Here is a 21,488-nt window from a genome sequence, read left to right on the forward strand (position 1 = left end):
GACCCAGCCACTCGTGCTCCATGGATCGCAAAACATGTTGCACCCCGTCCCCAGGACACAGTGGATCCCTCCTTGCTACACTGGACTGCTTGGACATTCACGGAGGACATGATGGGTCCCAAGGTCTGATGTAAAAAGTAGGTCATGGTTTTCTGTGTGTGTGAATGCAAAGCACTGGTCCCAGACTGGCAAGGTGCCTAATTCACAGAAGGGGCTTAATAGTGACTTTCTGAACGTTGGACAATTGTCCCTCCTTGGTGACTACTTGTTCTTCCTTTGCTCAAACAGTGACTGAGTGTCTGCTACATGCAAAAGCCCTTGGCAGGCGCTGCGTTGGGTGATGCTAAAGCCAGGGCTCCCAGCCCGGGAGAGGCCGTGAGCCTGGGTCAAGGTGGGATATGAGCAGCGTCGTTCGAATGGGGTGGAGTGAACCAGGCATTTCATGGAAGGGAGCTCCCTCCTGATGCATGAGGGGGCAGGGAAGTTGAGGGGGTGGGGTGGTGGAAAGGAAACGGCATGAGAGAAGGCACAGTGACAAGACTGCAGGGCAGGGTGAGGTAGGCATGTCGATTGCACTGCACTTGTGAATGGGCAGCAGTGAGAGAGGAAGCAAAATGGTTGGGTTAGGGTCAGACTGCGGAGGGCAGGTGGGCACTGAGTACCAGGCCTAAGACCTGGGTTTCCTGCACAAGCCAGCAAAGCTTGTTTAGGTTTATGACCCCAACTGATGTTTCTGGTCCGTCACTCTAACAGTCATGCAGCAGGACCAGGGGATCAGCAGAAAGCTTTGGGGCTCAAATCCCAGCTCTGCCTCTCAAAAGCGGGGTGACAGTCACGCTCCTTCACCTCCCCTGGCTCAGCTTCCTCCCCAGTGAACTGGAGAAAGCAGCGGCACACTGGCCAGGTGTCTGTGAAGATATTGCTTCCAAAGAGCTTAGCACACAGCGAACAGGTGAGTCTATGCCAGTGTGGGGCCACTAGTGTGAAGCCAGCTCAGAGTGGGGGGAGGGGCTCATGGCAAAGGGCCGGCAGAACCTGAGGGCTGCTGCCTGCTGGCTGTGGGAGGTGCAGGGAGGGCAAAAGCTAGGGAGGGGCCTGGCAGTCACAAAAGGGAGACCTTCGAAGGAGGGCTGGAGGGAGAGGAGGGCCATTCCAGCCTCTGATGTGGTGTGGGAGGTGCCAGAGAAGGGCCTCTGTGGTCAACTAGAAATGCAGGACTGGGGTGTGGACGAGGAAGGCCTGGGCATCCAAAAGAGAGACACCATGGGAGACAAAAAAAGAGGGATGGGTTGGAGGGAAGAGAGGAAAGTCAAGGCGTGCTTCTGGCCTTGCATTAGATGGAGGCCTGCCTGGTGGAGGAGGAAGACTGGGCCACTGGATTGGCAGGGCCCAGGAACACACAGGCCGTGGCCCCACTACCTGGCCAGGGCCGCCTGCAGCTCCTCCTCCTTCTTGGCCAGCTGCATCTTGAGCTCCGCAATCTGTGCCTGCAGGTCTGCGATCTGCTCGTGGAAATCGCTGGCCTCTCCCTCCAGCTTCCGTTTCAGCTTCTCCAGCTCCTGCCGGTTCTTCTCCTCCTTCTTCAGCCGCACTAGACAAAGCCGGGGGCCCTTCAGGAGGCGGAAGCCACCAGAAAGACTCCCGGAGGACGAGCCTCTCTGCTGAGGCCTTTCACACGGAGGAAAGGCACGCACATGCACACACATCCCTCGCTGGTAACAGCCCCGCCCACGCCACTATCTCAACGAAGAACTGTCAGTCCTGACGGAAAGGGCCTTTGATTATTAATGTACTAGAGGCCTGATGCACAAAATTTGTGCAAGGGGCTCGGCCCTTGCAGCCTCAGCTTTGTCCAGAAGGTTGTCCGGACAGTTGTTCTGCTGTTCAGTCTAATTAGCGTATTACCTCTTTATTATATAGGACAGTGATGGTGAGCCTATGACACGCGTGTCAGAGGTGACACGTGAACTCGTTTTTTTGGTTGATTTTTCTTTGTTAAATGGCATTTAAATATATAAAATAAATATCAAAAATATAAATCTTTGTTTTACTATGGTTGCAAAGATCAAAAAATTTCTATATGTGACACGGCACCAGAGTTAAGTTAGCATTTTTCAAAATGCTGACATGCCGAGCTCAAAAGGTTCGCCATCACTGATGTAGGATGTTGACTAAGGGAGAGTGGGGAGCCTGCAGAGGATTTGCCTCTCTTGAAATAATCTGCCATTCTGAATTTCCTCTCTGATTTCTCTAGTTTTAAAATACGGTTCAAAGCTCCTTTGGGAGCCGGCTTACCTTCCAGTTCTGAAATCATAGATTCGTGCTTATTTTTCAGCTTGGTGAGGTTCTTGGCCTTTTCTTCCTCTTCTGCAAGATTCGTCGTTAAGTCACTAATCCTCTCTTCAAGGAGTTTTCGCTCCTTTTGGGGGAAAGAAAAAGAAGCACCATTAGTCCTTTTTTTTTTTCCTTCCAGGATCTATGTCTCACTTTTAGTGATTTCCAGATAAATAGTTGAAAACCCACATGATAACCAAATACAGCCTCGAGTCTGAAACGGTGAAGAGAAGTTCCTTAATTTTCAAAAGTCTGCCACTTCTCACGTCACTATGCCTCTCATACTTCAACGTGCCAGCCAATGGGGCCCTCGTTCCCTTCCTATCACATGCCAGCTCTTCCCTGCCTCAGGGCCTTTGCCCAGATGGAGCCATCTGCCTGGGGTGCTCCTCCACCTCCTCTCCCTGTAACTGCACCTCAGTCTTTAGGTTTCCACTTACATGCCACTTCCTCCAGGAAGCCTTCCCTGAATAACCTCCTTCCCTTCACCCCTAGTGCTCTTCTCATACTATGGGCAACACCTCTTTCAGAACCCTGATCACAATGGTTATTAATAATTATGTGTGTGATGATCTATTTGCTATAACCCTAGAATATAAGCCCCACAAGGGCATGGTCCTCTCTGACCACACATGCCCTGCACCTAATGGGGCCTGGCTCATGGAGGTGCCCTGCTGACATCTGGCTGAAAGAACTAAAAGGAGCCTGCCCTCCGCGGGGCTGGTTAGAAGTTACCGACGAGGGTGACCGACTCATCCTGTTTGGCACTGGGACTTTTCCACTTTTGGTGCTGGAAGTTCCACATCCCAGGAGCCCCTCCATCCCAGGCAAATCAGGACAGCTGTCCCTAATTGGAGGGGGCCCATGAGAATGTGGGAGAGGGCCCGGAGACTCAGGCACCTTGGCCTCCTTTGCACACCTTGGGGGCTCCATTGGTCATGGTGCTGCTGAGACTTGCCCCGTGGCAGCCCTGGTGCTGGTGATCCTGCCAGGACCCAGTCCATGGCACACCTGCATCCACAGGGCGGTCACAAAGATAAACCTTTGTTTATCTTTGTCAGAGAGAAACCTTTGCTTGGCCTCCAATACCTTTCATTTGGCTAAAACAGAAACATAATCTGAAATCCTTGTCCCTGGGGAGCCTGTCATTGGAATGCAGATGCTCAACCCCACTCACTTTTGACAGTTTGTTGTTCTGATCATCCATGACCAGGATGTCATCCTCCAGTTTCTTGATCTTGGCCTCAGCCGTGACCTTTTCAAGTTGCAGCTTCTGCCTCGCAGCTTCCTCCTCCTCCAGCTGTTCCTCCAGGTCCTGGTGGGAAATGAATCACAGCCTTGTTTAGAAGTCACTCTCCTGGAGCCCCGGGGACTAACACAGGCTGGGCCTGAGGACCCCAGTGCTCTGCAGTCTCCTTTCATCGGAAATTAAGCTTTGCTTCATGGAGCCTCAGTCCCCTCATCTATAAAATGGGAGAGTAGGTGCCATGGTGGTTTTGAAGTGCGTCCACCAATTATACTCTTCCTTTCCAAGGTGGAGCCTAATTCCTCTCCCCTTGATTGTGGGCAGGACTTAGTGACTTGCTTCTAACAAAGTCAAGAGGAAGTGATGGAGTGTAACACCAGCAATCAGGCTATAAGAGGCACTGTGCCTTCCTCCCCTGCTCTCTCTCCTCTCCCGACTCACTCCTCCCGGGGGAAGCCAGCTGCCAAGTTGTGAGGACACTCAAGCAGCCACGTGGAGAAGCTCACAAGGTGAGGAACTGAGGTCTCCCGCCTACAGCCACGTGAGTGAGTCATGTAGAAGTGGGTCCTCCAGCCCCAGTCAAGCCTTCAGATGACTGCAGCCCAGCTGACTTCTTGACTGTAACTTCATGAGAGATGCTAAGCCAGACCCATCTAGCAAAGCCACTGTCAGATTCCTAACTATGTGAAATAAATGTTTATTTTGGGTGTTTTGTCTGCACCAATATAATTACCCCTCACACACAGCTGCTATTAGGAGAAAAAATAAAAGCATGCGAAAGGCAGGGCAGAGCAGAGCGGGCTTTAGGGAGACCTGTGTGCACAGACGGCAGTTCCCTCCCAAGCCTTAGTCTCTTCATCTGTGCAGTGGGGACATATATCATCAGACGGGCCTCACAGGCCTGCCTGCAGGGAAGGTCAGCCCCTCCCGTGCCTTACCAGCATCTGCTGGGCCATCTTCTTCCTTTCTGCCTGCAGCTGCTGGCCCCGGTCTTCCTCCTCCTCCAGGCGGGCCTCCATCTCATGCAGGATCTCCTCCAGCTCCTGCTTCTTGGCCGCCAGCCGGACCCGCATCTCCTCGGCCTCAGCATACAGTTCCGTCTCCGCCTGCAGCTGCTCCTGCAGCAGGGTCTTCTCCTCGGCCAGCTGCATGCGGGGGTGGGAGGTGGCCAGTGAGTCCCCAGGAACAGGCATCCTGCCTCCCTCGCAGCCCCCGTCAGGCTCCCTGCCAAGCACCTGTGAGTGCTTCTGCTCCAGCTCCTTGAGCTCGCTCTCTGCCTTCTGCTGCCGCTCCTTGGTCTTCTGCAGCTCATCCTCCTTGGCCTGCATCTCCTCCTCCTGCCGCGTCACCTGCAGCAGGGGCTTCACCTGCACACACACAGTCAGCACAGCGTTTATTTTCATGGCAAAAGGGGTACAGTCTTGTAATAAAAGCAGATCAGTGCTTCTCAGCCGGGGACAATTTTACCCCACCCCAAGGGGACGTGTGGCAATTTCTGGAGATAGTTTTAGCTGTCACAACTGAGGCAGGGGGTGCTCCCGGCATCTAGTGGGCAGAGGCCAGGGATGCTGCTAAACATTCTAGACTTAGGGCTATGAAGGAAATGGGTGTGGCTATGGAAGAAAGTAGGTGTGGCTAGAAAAGAACTGGGCATGGTTATCGAAGGGCACTGTGAGGGATCCTTGTGGTGATGTGTTAAGGTCACGGCTGTAACCCAGGTGCCAAGGAGGGTGGGCCTTCATCAGATGCACCGGAGACAGGCCTGCCTGGAGCATCACCAACAGGCCAGGTTTGATCTCAAGCTCTCGGCTGCACACCCACGGACAACCATCTCCAGTCCCACATCTGGAGCATCTGGAGTGAAGAACCAGGGCTGGGGGTCCTGAGAGCTAGGTGGGGCCGGAGCACTCACCTTGGTGAAGAGCCTCCACCACTGCCAGTTGCGCAGCTTGAGGTAGGCGGCACAGTTCCTCTGAATCACCTTCATGGCCGTCAGCTGCTGCTGCCTCTTGGCAAAGGCCCTGGGGGGAGGGGCAGGGAGCCATGAGAAGCCCCGTTCACCCGACACATGTCTCACTTTGTGGCCACAGCATCCCACCCTGCAGCATCCTGAAAGCAACACGCGTCAATTTCGCCTGTGATTTTGCGACTTGCATGAGGACAACCCCCCTTTTCTCCAGCTCAGGTTCTTCCAGGGGCTCTGAGCATCAGCACAGGGATACTGTCTCGGCACAGACCACTCAGATGATATGGAGACAAGAGCCTTTCCCAGCCGGCAAGGGAGACCCAAGGCTCACACAATACCCTGGAGCCAGAGCTGTGATCCAAACATCGAGGAAATCGGTCCCTGCTACATCATTCCTAGGGGAATGCTGCTCACCCCAAGCTGTGCCACATCTTCCCCAAAGCTGAGTGTCTGACAAACATATTCCTTCCTCAGGTGTATTTCAGAAATCTCAAACCTGACCTAGAACTAGCACGCTTCTTGTTTAACCCCTTCCCCAACAATTTTTTTGTTAAAAACGTTTCTTTTTCAGACTAATTTTTTTATTTCGGTTCTATATAGTATTTTTGATGCTGGTTATGAAAACAGTTTGTAACTCGTCTTCCTATAAACCATATTTTTTTACCATATTTTCTTAGTATACTCGTCGACGACTGAAAAAGAACATTTTGTGAAAACTAGTATACACGTTTCTGCCGGGGAAGGGGTTAAGGGCTGTTAGGTTTGAGAAACCATGAACAGTGAGCACAGTCCTCTTCTCTCTGCCATCTTGAACGTGGGTGAACTTGAAGAATAAAACTGCCCTCAGTAGTCTGGAGGCGGGTTGGGGGCTGGGGGTTGGGGTGGTAACAGAATTATGAAACTGAAGCTAGGTCTGTTCCTGGACCAAGAGCTCCCTAGATCTGGCCTTGACCACCTTGGGTCCCCTTGGCACTGAATCAGCTTGACACGATCAGGGCTCTGCAGATGGCAGCAGGAGCCTTCATTCATGACATAACCCCGGACAGAGCGGCTCCACCAGTCCCTGCCACCAAAGGGTGTAACTTTCAAGGACCCTGGCCCGCACATGGCCCCAGGCTTCCCAAAACAGAAGGGGCATCAGACCTGCCAAGACCCTGCCTGATGAACCCCATCTGGACACAAGGCTATAGATACAGCCAAAGACTCTTTCCTCGGGTACCTACTCATAGTCTCACACTTCCAAGATGATAACCAGGCACTGTTCTCAACCCTTTTCAGGAAGTATTTCACTAACTCCTCGTAAACTATTCCACGAGGCAGGAATGAATATGCTATTTTCCAGTGGAGAGACCTCAGGCTCAGAGAGGTCAAGTAACTTGCCCAAGGCCCATCAGCAAATAGGTGGGGGAGCCAGGATGAGAACTAAGGTCTAACGATCTAGAGTCATGGTCTTAACCTTCCCTCCTGCCCTCATGACCAGTGCTTATATTAAACGGTAGCATTTCTTCCCCCCAAGAAAACACTGACATCCAATCAGTGGAGTATCTGAAAGCAGACGGCCTATGTGAGTCAGGGAATCAGAACATGTGGCCAGCCCGGCAGGTGTGGCTCAGAGGTTGAGTGTCAACCTATGAACCAGGAGGTCACGGTTCAATTCCAGGTCAGGGCACATGCCTGGGTAGCAGGTTTTATTCCCAGTGTGGGGCATGCAGGAGGCAGCCGGTTAATGATTCTCTCTCATCATTGATGTTTCTCTCTCTCTCTCTCCCCCTATCCCTTATTCTAAGTCAATAAAAATATACTTTAAAAAAAGAAGAAGAACATGAGGCCAGCAAGCTCCTAGAAGTGTGTGTCTCCCATCTGTGTGTGTGGGGAGGTGACAGTAGGCGAGTCCTTACTTTCTGGCCAGGTAGCCACGACACATGGCCTGGAAAGCCATGATGACGTCTGTGATCTTCAAGTCTCGCTCCTCTTCCAGGTGGGCCAGGACCCCGGTTCTGAAGAAGATTTTGCTCTGCCCGATCCTGTACAAGTTGGGGTCGAGTTCTAGGGCTTTGATCTGCAGAAGGAAGGAAGACAAGAGTTCCCATTCTCAGCTGTGCCATGTGGCCAGGGGTTAAGCCGGTGTCAGGGAGATCACACCCAAAGCAGCTCCTGGCAGTGCCACCAGAGCCGGGGAGGGCTGCCGCTGGATTTCCGGGGCAGGGCGGGGCGGGGCTGGGCTCACCATGAGGATGCAGGCCTGCTTCCCGTCCATGAAGCCTTTGGGAATGGCATTCGCGGCCAGGATCTCGTAGCTTGAGACACAGGAGAGAAGTCACCAACCGAGCGCCACTCCAGCATCCCTCCCTCCGCCACCCGCTCACCCACTGCCCCACCGGTGCCTGCCCTGGCGGGCTCACCGTTGGCGGAACTCCTGGAAGACGATCCTGTTGGGGAAGCCCTGGCGGCAGATGCGGATGCCTTCTAGCACCCCGTTGCACCGCAGCTGCTCCAGCACCAGGAAGGCATCCAGCTTGCCGGACTGCAAAGGTGGAAAGGGCGATGGGCCACCGGGGCTGGGACTCAGGGAGCAGCAAGCCCTGAGTCTCAGGCCTGGGTGACCCCCCTCACCAGTCCACCAGGATCAACCCGGTGAGGTCTCAGCTGAGGGATCTCTCTCTTCTACTTGGTGGCATCACCTAGCTGGAAACTGGGGCTTCTTTGTCACCTTCCTCTTCCTCACTTCCTGTCCATCACCAGTTCTAAAGCTCCTACCTCCCGAGTATCTCCCAATCCACCCACTTCTCTCCATTGGCCATCGTCACTACCATCCACTCGCCACCATCTTCTCCTGCCCAAAGCCCACCACAGCCTCTTACCTGGTCTTCTCACCCCCGGTCCTGCCTCTCCTCTCATCCCCTCATTTGGTTTCTAAGGTGTAAACCTGATCATGACATACCTCTGCTTTTAAAGCCCCAGTGGTACCACAGAAGGAAGGCCAGGCTCTGGTCCACCCACAGCAACTCCCTGATCTAGCCCCTGACACTGTTCAGCCCCAGCTCTTCCCAATCCCTGCCTCACACCATCACACATCAGCATGCAACCACCTAACTAGCGTTTTCTTGCCAAGATGCTTCATTTGTTACCTCCACACTTTTGTTGTACTGGTCCCTCTGCCTAGGATGCCCTCCCCAGCCTCCCCTCCACTTCACCAAGTTGATGCCTCTCAACGTGCACATTCTCTAAGAAGCTTCCTCTCAGCCCTGAGAAGCTGGAGCGGGAGCCCCCGCTGTTTGGAGTTCTCATAATTTAGCACATTGCACCACGGTTACCAGCTTGTGTGTCTGTCTTGCCCACGGATCTCCCGCCACCTGAGCACTACTGACACACTGGGTAGGATCCTTCTCTGTCGTGGGATGCCCTGTGCACTGTGGGATGTTTAGCGCAGACCTGGCCTCTACGCACTGGATGCCTGTAGTCACCCCCTCCCAGGTATGACAACCACAAATGTCCCCAGACGGGGCCAGATGTCCCCTGGGTAGGGGCACAACTGCCCCCAGCTGAGCACCCCTGCCCTAGACTACAAGAAATCTGAGGTGAGGACCTCAACCTTTCCAGCACTGTCTCCCCAGCACAGGCAGGAACTCAGGAAATATCAACTGGAATGATGAATTCATGGTCATTTGATCCCTTGGACAGCAACTCCAGGGCTGCAAGTGTCTGGACACAGTCTCCCTTCCTGTCTTCTTTTGCCTCCAGGATGGGGAATGGACCCCAAATTCAGCCAACCTTCCCCTATGTCAGATGGAACCCTTGGGGTAGGGGGGGTCAGGCTTTCTTCTTGCCCCTCTATCCTTGCCTGCCGTCCCCATTCCCTGTAGACCTGGTGATGTCCCGGGGGACGTTCTGACCGCCCCTCCCTCCCCCCAGCAGCAGCCAGTGGGCGGCCTCACCCTCTTCTCGTGGTTGGGGATGATGCAGCGCACGAAGTTGGGCGTGGTGTTGCGCAGTGTGGTCATCAGCTTCCCCAGCTGCTCCTTGTACAGCTGCCCCACCGTCCGGAACATGCCCTTCTTGGTCTTGGAGGCGCTGGGCAGCGAGCTCTCCGTCATCTTGGCCATCTGGTCCAGCCCCACGATACGGTCCACTGGGGGGCACATTGAGGGCGGCATCAGCCTCCGGCCCACCCAGGGTCCCCATTCTTCTCTCTGCTGCCAATGCCTTCCCTCCAGCACTAGGTAAGGGGATTGCTTTCCAGCTGTTATCTGCTTGGGGAATCTGAGAGCTCCCGAGTGATGGAAAGTGTGTGGCAGGGGTGAGACAGTTCAGTCTTTCCGACTCTGGATGGGGGCACTCTCACTCATCGTGCCTCGGACGCTACTTCCTCCATCTGCCCTGATTGCAGACTTTCTCCCTGGGGCCCAGGTGTGGGGTTAAGGGGGCTCTGAGGTGGTTGAATGTGCCAATAAGATGTCACTAGCACCTGCCAACATGGCCCTCTCCTGTAGCCCCATGTGGCCGCCCCTCCTGGGAGCAGGTGTGGGCATTGGGGGCAGCTGGAGGAGGGGAGGACTCTGGTGCCCAGCTCTCCAGCTCCAGCAGGTGGGGCCTTACCGTCCTTCCACAGGTCGGCCACAAACTTGTCTGAAGAGGCGTTGAGGAGGGCAGTCACATTGTCATTCAGCGGGTCCATGTTCTTGGTCAGCCAGGCAGCCGCGTTGTAGTCCACCTGCCAAGAGCCACCCTCCGGTCAGTTATGAACTAAGGGCAGAGCCCGGGTCCTCCTGTTTCCCTCCCAGATCGCCCAAGGTCAGCGAGGAAATGACATTAGCAGCTGCCATGGTGAGAATCCATAACTCCAACGAAGAGAACAGCAGATCAGGACTTTAAAGGGCCCTGCGCACAGTAGGGCACCAGGCAATGGCAGCCACTGCTGGAAGGCCTTGTCTCTATTCCTTGCATTCTCCTAATAACCCTTCTCTGGCCGCCTCCAGAGCCTGGGATGATACCGGCTGCCCTCCGAGTGGTGAAGAGCTTGGCTGATGGTCAATGTCTCCCTCACATGAAAGTTCGCCCTCATCTAGAGAAGGCTCGACAACAATTCCAGTTTTTAAATTAGGTTTGCAGACCTTTTGTCCTCTCTCTGATGAACATAAGTTTTGTAACTGGGAGATTTTGATACATGGATGTAAATTCCCAACTCGAATACTGACCGTGGCCAAAGCCTTCACTTTATTTATTTTTTATTATTTATTTTTGTTAATCCTCACCTGAGAATATTTTTTCCATTGATTTTTTTTTGAGAGTGTAAGGGAGGGAAGGAGAGAGAGAGGGAGAGAAACATCAATGTGAGAGAGACACATCGATAGACACATCCCGCATGCGCCCCGACTGGGGCCAGAGATTGAACCGGCAACCCAGGTACATGGACTCATGCTCTAACCACTGAGAAAAACCAGCCAGGGCAAGCCTTCATTTTATGATTGTGACTATGATATGGAAGCAACTCGTAAAATCTCTCTGGTGGGTTCTTACGGGATGTGGGTTGTTATGGTGATGGCCAGGCCTGATCTGAAAGAGGACTAAAAAGAAACCAACTATGAAGTGGGGAAAAGAAAAGCATTCTCTCTCTGTGCCTAAAGGAATGATGCTCCCTTGAGGATAGGGTAGGAGCTGGCAAACTTTTTTTGTAAAGGCCCAGATTTTCAGTTTTGCAGGCCATACCGTCTGTCACAGCCACTCAACTCTATCGTTATAGCATAAAGACAGCCACAGATGTTATGTAATCAAATGGGTGCCAATAAAGCTTTATTTACAAAAACAGGCTGTGGGTCAGATTTGGTGCATGGACTACAGTTTTCCAACCCCTGACTTAGGGCATTGCCTATTCCCATGATGCAGTGGGGATTCTGGAGCATCAATAAAAATGCTCTAAGATTCTGTAAGCCAAACCAAGTTATGTCTTTCTAAATTACCCAGGAGGCACAGGGGAAGGTTCTGTACATTAACAGCCATGAAGCATGATGATGATGATGATGATGGAGAGAAGGAAGAGGAGGAGGAAGAAGAGGAGTTGACAACGAAAAGGTGACACCATCACAGATTTCTCTGGACGGAATAGGCTGCCAATGGCAAACCCAAGGCCATGATAAAGGAGATTCTTGCGAACCCAAAATTGGGTTTATTGGTCACTCCATTCTGGTTGGCTCTTCCTGCTGGGTTTACCCTGCAGCAGGACGGATTTAGAGTCTATACAAGAAAGAACTAGCCGGCCACCATGGTCAGATTATATATATCTTGTCCCTTCCAGACACTTAGACAACAATCATAAATAGCCTTGCTTAGGATTTGATTTACACAAGATGCCTTTGGGTTCTGCCATTCCCAAGCTGCTCTTGCTCTGGCATCCCTCCTGAGGTCCCCGGGACAGACAGACCCCTGGGACACGCAGTGGGTACCTTCCCAGCATAGTGGATGATGGAGAACTCGGTTTTGTCCTTGAGCTGCTTGGGCTTCTGGAACTTGGGGTGGTTGCCCTGCTCTGAGCACAGCTTCTCCACGAAGGACTTGTCTGTGGCTTTGGGGAACCAGCACTCCTCATCCAGCAGGGCGAGCACGCCTGGAGGGTTGTTCTGTGGAGGACAAGCAGGGCAGATCACAGCCAGGGCTCAAGCCTCAGGCTTGCCACCCAAACACACGCACAGGCAGCTCCCTAGCTCTCATACCATATCTGCCTACATATAAAGATGGATTTATACCCTCTTTATTTTGGTTCCCTCCCTGCAAAATATATCCCCAAATTACCATGTGTCCAATGGACCAGCATTGGGGATATAAGGGCAAGCACCACCAACAGAACATGTTTGCTGCTGCCCCCTAGTGGGCAGCACATGCAACATCACAAAGATTTCACACCTTGCTTTATATAAACACTAGTGTGCCGGTGCACGGATTCGTGCACATTGAAAGGAAATTAATTAGAAGAAATATTTTAATATCGCTATTCACCCTTTCTATATAGTAGAAGTGTCAACCAAATTCACGACTGACAATGACAGATCAAAACACACGTGTGCGATTGGCGCCGGCGAGAGCTTCATATGAATCACGCATGCGTGAGTCAACTTAGCCTTTTATAGATATGGAATAAACTTGCTTAATTAGACCTGCTTTATGATTTAGTTAAACTTCGGGAAAATGCTTCACAGACATTTTGTTAAAGTGTAAAATGTTTGCATCTGGCTATAAAGCAAATCGGGTTCCTGGGCTGAAGAAACTCCAAGGAGGCTAGTCGCTAGGGAGAGGAGGCCGGGTGTTGCTACATGATGTCATTACCCAGCACCCACAGCGACCATTTCTGGGCTGGGCTGGGCTGTGGGCCTCATTTTGCGCCATGGGGTCTTGGCATCGTTGGCTGCGATTTGGTGTGGTGTTGTTCTGGCGGGTGGTGGGACCTGTGTCCCACCTGGGGGAAGCCGAGTGTTGGTTTGTCGAGTGTTGGTTTGTCGGCACCAGGTCCGTGGTGCCGTTTATTTTTAAATGGCCAGTGCGCGTTATGGCAGCTCCTGCATTAAGCGTCTGCCCCCTGGTGGTCAGTGCACGTCATAGCTACCGGTCAGACAAACGGACACTTAGCCTTTTATATATATAGATTCACCTCAGGATTCCTTTTAGTAAAGCGCTTCCCTGTGGGAGGCAGTCTAAACTAAGGTGTCAAGAGTGCAGCCTTATTTGCAAATGCCATTCATTCTGCTGGAATGGCCTTCACTTGTTTGGACTCAGAATTGGGAAGTGCTTCCCCCTGCTCTGTGCAGTCATTCTCCACTCTGGCTTTATCAGGATGGTTCACTTGCTTTGTTTGTCTGGTTCTATTGCCCGCTCCTCCAGGAGGGCAGGGACCAAGTTCATCTCATTCACGGTTACATCCCTAACCCCTAAAGACGGGCCCCGCACCTAGTAGGTGCTCAATAAATAGTCATTCAACAATTATCTATTGGGCATCTACTACATGCATGGTTCTAGGAGTTTGGGATACATCAGTGAACAAAACAAAGGCTCCTGACTTTTTAAATAAATGAATGGGAAAGAGGGGAAGGGAGGGGAGGGAAGGGAGGGAGAAAAAGAGAAATAGAAAAAGAAAATACCTTTGCTTTAAAATGTGGGGTAAGGGAAAATGTGACTGAGCCCACAAGGACTCAGTGCTGGGGGAAGCGTGCACACACGGAGCGGGCAGGGTCCACATGCCGCCGCAGGAGGTCACACACGCATGCGAGTGTGACGTGGGCCCTCACCGGCCGCTCGATGAGCTCGATGCAGGGCTGCAGGTCGAGCCCGAAGTCGATGAAGTTCCACTCGATGCCCTCGCGCTGGTACTCCTCCTGCTCCAGGATGAACATGGTGTGGTTGAACAGCTGCTGCAGCTTCTCGTTGGTGTAGTTGATGCACAGCTGCTCGAAGGAGTTCACCTGAGCACAGGACAGCAAGGGGGCCCGTGAGCATCATGGATGAAGGCAGGGGGCTCGGGGCCCTGAAGAGAATCTCTGCCCTGAAGAGAGCCCCAGGGCCTGCCACCCTTTCCACCAGAGCCCGCTCTGCCATTTCAGCACCCCGAGAGGGCTTAGGCCCCACCAACGGCTGCCTACAGGTCATGGGGGGCTGGCAAAATGGAGCCACTCTCCTATCACGTGGTCTACACACACATTGCTTTAAGGATGCGTATCTCCTCCATCTGCACAATGATTTGTGGAAAGAATTACTGTGTCAGGTATTTTATCGCCCCCATTTTGCAGATGTAGAAACCGAGGCTCGGAGAGGGAGTAGATAGGTTTGGGAATATCTGTCAATCTCCAGCCTTCCCCTCTCATTGAGAATGTCCCCTAACCCATGGCTGTGAGATCCAGTAGCCATGCGGCACCGCATGAACTAAGGCAAGACCCTGGAAACAGTGCTTGGCTCTAAGGTCACCAGTGGCCCAACCCCGGGGAGTCTGAGTCAATGAGACTCAATGCCGAGATTTTGGTGAGAACTGGCTGGGACTGTGGTAAGCAGCTGGAACTGGCTGCAGCTGCCAAGGCTGCCAAGGGGCCGTTGAGAGCGGTGGCAGTGATCTTGCCACCAGGAGGGGAGTCTGTGTGAGAACAGGGTCCAGGTGGGAGAGGGCAGGGGACCAGGTCCCGCTTGTCTGATGGGGGCCTTCTCAGTTTCACACACCAATGCATCCCCTGCTGGATTTCTGTCCCTTCCACCCTCAAGGTCAGCCTCCCACCCTACAGTAGCCATCTGCCTGCCTTTCTCCAAAATGATGCATTCTCTGAGGGGAAGCTTCACCCCAGAGAGCCACGTCCGTGGCTGCTGTCATCCCACCACACTGTACCTCAAAGATCTCAAATCCAGCAATGTCCAGGATCCCCAGGAACGAAGCCCCTTGCCGGTGGGTCTTGTCCAGGGCTTTGTTCACACGGCCGAGTATCCAGCGGAAAAGGCGCTCATACGTGGCCTTGGCCAGAGCCTCCATGGCAAAGTCTGCCTGTGGGGGGAGCGAGGGAACACGGTTACGCCCATGGGCTGCGTTTTCACAGGAACCCAGCTGATGGCTCAGAGTTTTATTCTTCTCCTACTTAGAGTAAGTCCTTAAAAAGCAAACAAAAAAGCAAACGGCACCATCTCTGCAGAAAGCAGCAGTGAGGGATAGCGAACTCAGACCGAAGGAATGACTTTGGATAAGTAAACATTCCCTGTGAGAGGGACCTGGCACAGAGGGGGCGCCTGTTCCATCCAGGGGCCCTGCAGAGGGAGTCAGTCCTGCCTCTAGAAAGGGCACACAGTCATTTCAAAATCTTTTAGGTCAGGCCTGGTCCCTACAACTAAGAGATCAAGATGAGGTCATGGGTGAGGGACTCTGCTGTTCTTGTTCAGTGTTGTGTTTTCAAAACCTGACAGGGGACTTTGAATGTTCTAGTGTTGGATAGACGAGGGATGAAGACATGGACAGAGGGAAAGGAAGATGGGTGAATTGGTTTATAACATATAAATGGGTGAAAACATGGATGGAAAGATAAATGAATGGGTGGATAAGTGGATAGGTGGATGGGTGAATGGATGGATAAATGATGGATGGATGGACACACTGTGAACAGATGGATGAATGCATGGATGGAGAAATGAAGGGATGAATGAGTGGATAAGTGGGTAGATGAATAGATGGCTGAATGGATGGAGAAATGAATGGATGAGTGGATAGATGAATAGAGGGATGAAAATATGGATAAATGAATGGCTGGCTGGATGGCTGGATGTGAGATCCTGCAGGAAAAAAGAGCAAGCGCATCCTTACCTGTTCTTTTGTCTGCGCTTTCTGTACCACATCCCGCCCGACTTTTATACGTGGGGTGAGGACGGCTCTGGTGAAATCCGTCACATTAATTCCCATGAGGTGACAAACTTTCTGAGCAGCTGGGTAGAGAAAACAAGCATATTTAGTGCATCACAAAGAGAAGGCTTGGGGACTAAGCACATCACATGGATATTTGCATAGACATTGGTGTGTTTTTTGTTGTTGTTTTTTGGTTGTTGTTGTTTTGGAGAGATGGATTCCTGTAACTTGCCACGTTGGGGAGTGTAACACATGCAGTGAACACGGCATAAAGAAGTCCTGAGAACGGCTGTGACTAGTCACCCCACCCCCACTGTATCGCCCAGAGGCTATGACAGGCTGGGATGGAGGTATGCTCCAACTGGGGGCTTAAGGCCAGATGTTCCAGGTTCAAGCCCTCGCCCCTTCCCACGTCCTAGCCAAGATTATGGAAAAGCCTTTCAACTTCCTGGGGTCTTGTTTTTCTTGGCTTGTAGAACGAGTCAGCTATTTGGTGCTCTGTGGGGTTGTAACAGGTTAAATGAGGTAAGCTATGGAAAGGGCCTGACATATAGTCAACTGTTCCATAAATGCTTGCTCACTATTCCAAGAGACTTCCTTCAGCATTGTTTGTCATGACAAAATATTGGAAACACCTTAAACCCATTCATATGGGAGCAGACAAACATACCATGGTATTTTCATAAGATGGAATACCATATAGAAGTTAAAGGATGATCTCTCTCTCTCTCTCTCTCTCTCTCTCTCTCTCTCTCCCCCGCCCCCACCAGTGGTTCTCAACTAGGGGTGATTTTGCCCCCAGGGGATGGACATTTGGTAAAGTCTGGAAACTTTTTTGGTCGACACTTTAGGTCTTGCCACTACTAAGAAACCCTGATCTAGACAATGGTGAATATAGAATAGAAAAAAAAATCAAGTCGGGGAATGATATCTTTAGTGTGATATCATTTATATAAATAAAAACACTCACAAAGCAACTTTCTATATCGTTCCACTACGTGTGAGCGAACGTACAAAGATGAGGCTGAAGGGAGTGTAGTGAGGAACAATTGTGGTCGCCAGGAGGCGCGGGGAGAGAACGCAGCTGGGAGAACAGGGGCCGTCACTGTGTTTGCACATCTATGCGGCTCTGTTTCACTTTAAAGACAAAGCCGTGTTAGAAAACATTCTCAAACGTCAGTTCTGGATGGTGGGCTCGTGGATTCTTGTTATATGTGTATTTCTGCATTTAAAAGCTTTTTCTAAAAAAAAAAAAATCTTTGTTAACATGAAGACTAGTGTTGCGTGATAGTTTGCACATGCAAGTTGGGTGATAGACTAGAGTGGTTTTAGGATGTTTCCCCATCTCTTTGCAAGGGTGCCTTGGGGTTTCTCTTAAGTCCTATAACGCGCCACACTGGGGAGCGTAACACACAGGAAACTTCTGACGGGTCTCAGGGAGGGTAAGCTCCGGGGGGTTGCAAAAGCAACACAATATGCAGCCTGCGGCTGGTGTGGAGGCCACGGTGGGAGCTGAGAACCTATGTTATCCTTTTGGCTCAGCCACCAACAACCACGGAGGTAGCCGGGCGGTCTTTTCAAAACATAAAATGCTGCTTATTTGTCAGATTCACACACAAAAATACAGGATGCCCAGTTAAACCTGTATGTCAGCTAAACAACAAACACCTTTTTTCGCATTGGAATTACATTACAGAATTATAATATATACAGAATATAGAATTATATCCCCCAACATTACCTAGGACATGCTTAGAATCAAAGGCATTTGTTGTTTATCTGACACTCAAGTTTAATGGGCATCTCCTGTTTCATCTGGCGACTGTTCGCTGGGAAGCTTGGGTGAGGTCTGTCTCCCCCGCAGGACCATAGGTGCCGTAAGAAACGGCTGTTCCTGTCTTGTTTCCCTCCCTATCTCGGTGCCGGGCATACAGTTCGTGCTGGAAAGTATGTTAAACAGAACATGTGTGTGGGGGTTCGAATTGATGCTCCCTCAGGATCCCCCCTGATCTAAAACCCTTAGTTCTTTTCTCCCACACTCTGGTTCAAGCATTTCCCACCGTAGGACGTCAGCAGTGAAAAGTGTGAAGAAAGAGAGAAGTCAGTGAAAATAGCATAGCTGAGCTCTTGTGAAGGCCCCAAGCCACCTCGTCCAGAGACGGAGTGTGACCCTCCCTCCCGCACCCGAGCCGTCAGTTCCTGGGGAGAGGAGGCCCCACCTGTGTTGTCCGGCATGGACGCCTGGTCCGTGTTCCTCTCCTTCTTGAAGACGATATTGCCCAGCTGCAGGACGGACGACACCACCTTTAGGACGGCTGCGGGGAGGAGAGAGAGCAGACAACACACAGCCGTCAACACCACGGTGCCCTGGAGGTCTGGTGTCTAAACATGCTTGGGCAGCTACACCTTTCTCCTAAAGAGAGTCAGTTCTGAGCTTCCAGGAGAAAGCCAAATTTCCCCAGCCCCCTGCTCATGAGGGGGAAAAACATTTTCAAATGACTGCTGAAAACTGTGCTACAATGGAATACCATACTGGGTAGCCGGGGTTGGCAAACTGCAGCCCAGGGACCACATCCAGCCCATTGCCTCCCATTTTAAATAAAGTTTTATTGAAACACAGCCACACTCGTTCACTGGCATGCTTCAATGACAGAGTTGAAAAGTTGCAACAGAGACTGTACAACCGCATGGGCTAAAATATTTACTATCTAGCCTTTACGTCTGTCAGCCCCTGCCCCTGCTATGTAGCAAGGAGAATGATTGATTTACTACTAAAAACAACACAACAGCTGAAGCTCACAAACACAAGTGCTAAAGAAAAAGACACCAAATGCAACAAGAACATACCATATAAGGCCATTTATGAAAAGTTCAAGAACAGGCAAACTATGCTGTTAGGAATCAGATTAATTATTCTTGACTGGGGGAAGCTGCTAGAAGGAACGTAAGGGAGCAGGTGGTGTTCTCTTATTTAAAACGGGAGCTAGTTGCACAGGTGTGTTCAATCTATAAAAATTAATCAAATGTACACTTATGGCATACACAACCTCCTACATGTAAACTGTATGTCAATAAAAGCTATTTAAGGAATAAAACCAAACTCTATATTTCCCAACATATACTGGCTGGGTGTGCAAGATGCTCAAGGTAGGATGAAGAAGGGGAAATTTCCCCCACTTGTTGTCCAGGTGTCTCCAGACAAAACACTGTGTTCCCAGACCCTTGGAATCCTTCCGACTCCATACTCAGGCCATGTTACTGTTAAAATAGGTTCTGTGTTTGAAACCCCATAAGACCATGGGTTACTGGAGAGTGGAGACTGTCCTATCAGTATTTTGTATTCCCAAAGCCTAATCCAGGGTCCAGACACACATGGGGAGACAAGGGAGATGGATGGAGGATGGATAATAGATAGAAGATGAATGACGGATCAATGGATGGATTGATGGATGGATAATGGACAGAGGAATCGATGGACTGATGTATGTATGTGTGGGTGAATGAATGGAACAATGGATGGAAGGAAGGAAGATGAATGATGGATGGATGATTGGATGGATGGATGGAGGATTAATGCAAATGACTGGCTTTAGATGAACTCAGTGCAGATTGCCTAGGACTTTCCAAGAAGAAATCATTGTGTTCTAGGAATAAACTCTAGAGTGCCAGCCTTCTCTGGGTCCTCGGGCCAAGCTGGGGTGACAGCCCTTCACAACAGCTGCCCTCATACCTTACGGACCCAGGCCCAGCTCAGCAAAGGGCCTGGCTGCTGGCCGATCACCCGCCCGTTTTCTCCCATCACCACTGCAGAATGTGAACACTGCTGTGGACCAGGCACTGCTAAGGCAGTTTCGTTTACCAATAATGTAAGAAAGGGGCTTTGTAAACTGTCCAGTGCTATACTGGTGGTTTGTAAATGGCAGATCTAAACTAGGGATCGCTGACAGGCCTGCAGAGCCCAGGGAAGCAGCCTAACTCAGGGTTTCTCAACCGTGGCCTTATTGCAGGGGCATCGCTGTACCATGTTTAGCCGCATCCCTGGTCTCTAACCACTAGATGTCAGTAGTGCTCCCCTTACAGAGTTATGACAACCAAAAATGTCTCCAGATTCTGGCAGACGTCCCGTCACCCCCCTAGTGCAAACCCCGGCTTTGCCTCTCTGAGCCTCAGCTTCCCTATCTGCGAAATGGAGATGGAGACAGTAGCACCTGCTTCGTGACATCTATGTCAGGAGAGATGATCAAGCAAGGGGCCTGCCCCAGTGGGTGCTAAGTAATGGCAGCCACCTGTAGTAGGTTTAACAATACCCCCCCCCCCCCCAAGATATGTCCATCTGGAACCTTGGAATGTGACCTTATATGGAAAAAAGATCTTTGCAGGTTTAATTACGTATCTTAAATGAGATCACCTTGGATTAACCTGGTGGCACTAAATCCGATGACAAGTGCCCTGAAAACACAAGAGGAAACACAGCGGGAGGTGATATGCCAAGAGAGGCTGCGATGGGAGTGATGTGCCTACTGGCTGAGGAGCGCCAGGGACGGCAGGCAGCACTACGAATCAGGGGACAGACATGGGCTGGATTCCCCCTAACAGCCTCCAGAAGGAACCAACCCTGCTGAGACCTTGATTTTGGACTTCCAGCCTCCGGAACTGAGAGAGAATAAATTCCCATTGCTTTAAGCCACCCAGTTTGTGGTGACTTGTTACAGCAGCCACAGGAAACGAACACACCACTCTTCATTACTGAGGCATAACAGTGGGTTTCCAGCACATGGCATGTGTCCTGCCAGGGGCACACAGGATAGGTGATCTTAGGTGGCATGAGAAACTTATTAAAAATTTTAATAGTTAGGTATTTATTCTAATTTATTGGAAATAATAAAACCAAGGCATTCAATTAGTGATTTTACAGAAATTGTTAAGACAAAGCCCAGAGCAGATGAGCTGTAGAAATCCACCTCTTCATAAAAATATTCTGTCAACAATACAGATGGAACCCGGAAGTAGCATCAATGACTGAAGTCTGGGAAATGGATCTAGTCTGTGCCTGGGGGTGTTTGGGGGCCAGTGGCCAGGCCTGCCCTTAGCAGCTGTGTGGCCTGAAGTTTTGCCATAAAAACTCCCACCTCATGGGACTGTCATGAGGATTAAATGTGCCTAAACATGGTCAGTGCTCAATAAACATTATTGCTATTATGTCATACTAGAGGCCCGGTGCACAAATTCGTGCATGCGTGGGGTCGGCAGGCTGCCCCCATGGGGGCCAATAGAGGCAGAGGGGGTGGATCGGGGGCAGGGCCCGCCAGGGGGAGGGGCCACGGGCAGTTGTGGGGGGCAGGGGCGATCAGGCCCCAATCGGCTGGATGCATCATAGTGACCGGTTGTTCTGGTTGCTTGACTTTTATATATATAGATTATTATTCCAGTCCTAAACTGTTGCTAGCTCTCTGTGACCTGGGGTGAGTATGCCTCCCTCACTGAGCTCCGGGAAACAGAGGGGCATGGTCACCTAGAGCCTTATGAAGCTCCAGGGCTCGAGCCTCACCCCTTACGCCCACCCCCATTCTCCTTCAGCCTCTTTGTGA

At 51.3% G+C, this 21,488-nt stretch overlaps 1 protein-coding gene across 1 annotated transcript in view; it reads right to left on the reverse strand.

Annotated features, from left to right (window-relative positions):
• Positions 1–21,488, reverse strand: part of MYH11 (myosin, heavy chain 11, smooth muscle) — a 140,497-nt gene that overhangs the window by 22,289 nt on the left and 96,720 nt on the right. Inside the window, exons 11-27 of the mRNA XM_015561293.1 lie at positions 18,120–18,215; positions 15,862–15,980; positions 14,902–15,054; positions 13,820–13,993; positions 11,987–12,160; positions 10,143–10,257; positions 9,482–9,675; positions 7,949–8,070; positions 7,774–7,843; positions 7,445–7,605; positions 5,493–5,601; positions 4,816–4,947; positions 4,519–4,725; positions 3,512–3,649; positions 2,296–2,419; positions 1,417–1,591; positions 1,118–1,130 (exon numbers count right to left, since the gene is read on the reverse strand). Coding sequence (XP_015416779.1) covers positions 1,118–1,130; positions 1,417–1,591; positions 2,296–2,419; positions 3,512–3,649; positions 4,519–4,725; positions 4,816–4,947; positions 5,493–5,601; positions 7,445–7,605; positions 7,774–7,843; positions 7,949–8,070; positions 9,482–9,675; positions 10,143–10,257; positions 11,987–12,160; positions 13,820–13,993; positions 14,902–15,054; positions 15,862–15,980; positions 18,120–18,215 — 2,276 coding nt within the window. The remainder of the gene's footprint in view (positions 1–1,117; positions 1,131–1,416; positions 1,592–2,295; positions 2,420–3,511; positions 3,650–4,518; positions 4,726–4,815; positions 4,948–5,492; positions 5,602–7,444; positions 7,606–7,773; positions 7,844–7,948; positions 8,071–9,481; positions 9,676–10,142; positions 10,258–11,986; positions 12,161–13,819; positions 13,994–14,901; positions 15,055–15,861; positions 15,981–18,119; positions 18,216–21,488) is intronic.

Source organism: Myotis davidii, unplaced genomic scaffold (assembly GCF_000327345.1).
Source record: "Myotis davidii unplaced genomic scaffold, ASM32734v1 scaffold1115, whole genome shotgun sequence".
Classification (NCBI taxonomy): domain Eukaryota; kingdom Metazoa; phylum Chordata; class Mammalia; order Chiroptera; family Vespertilionidae; genus Myotis; species Myotis davidii.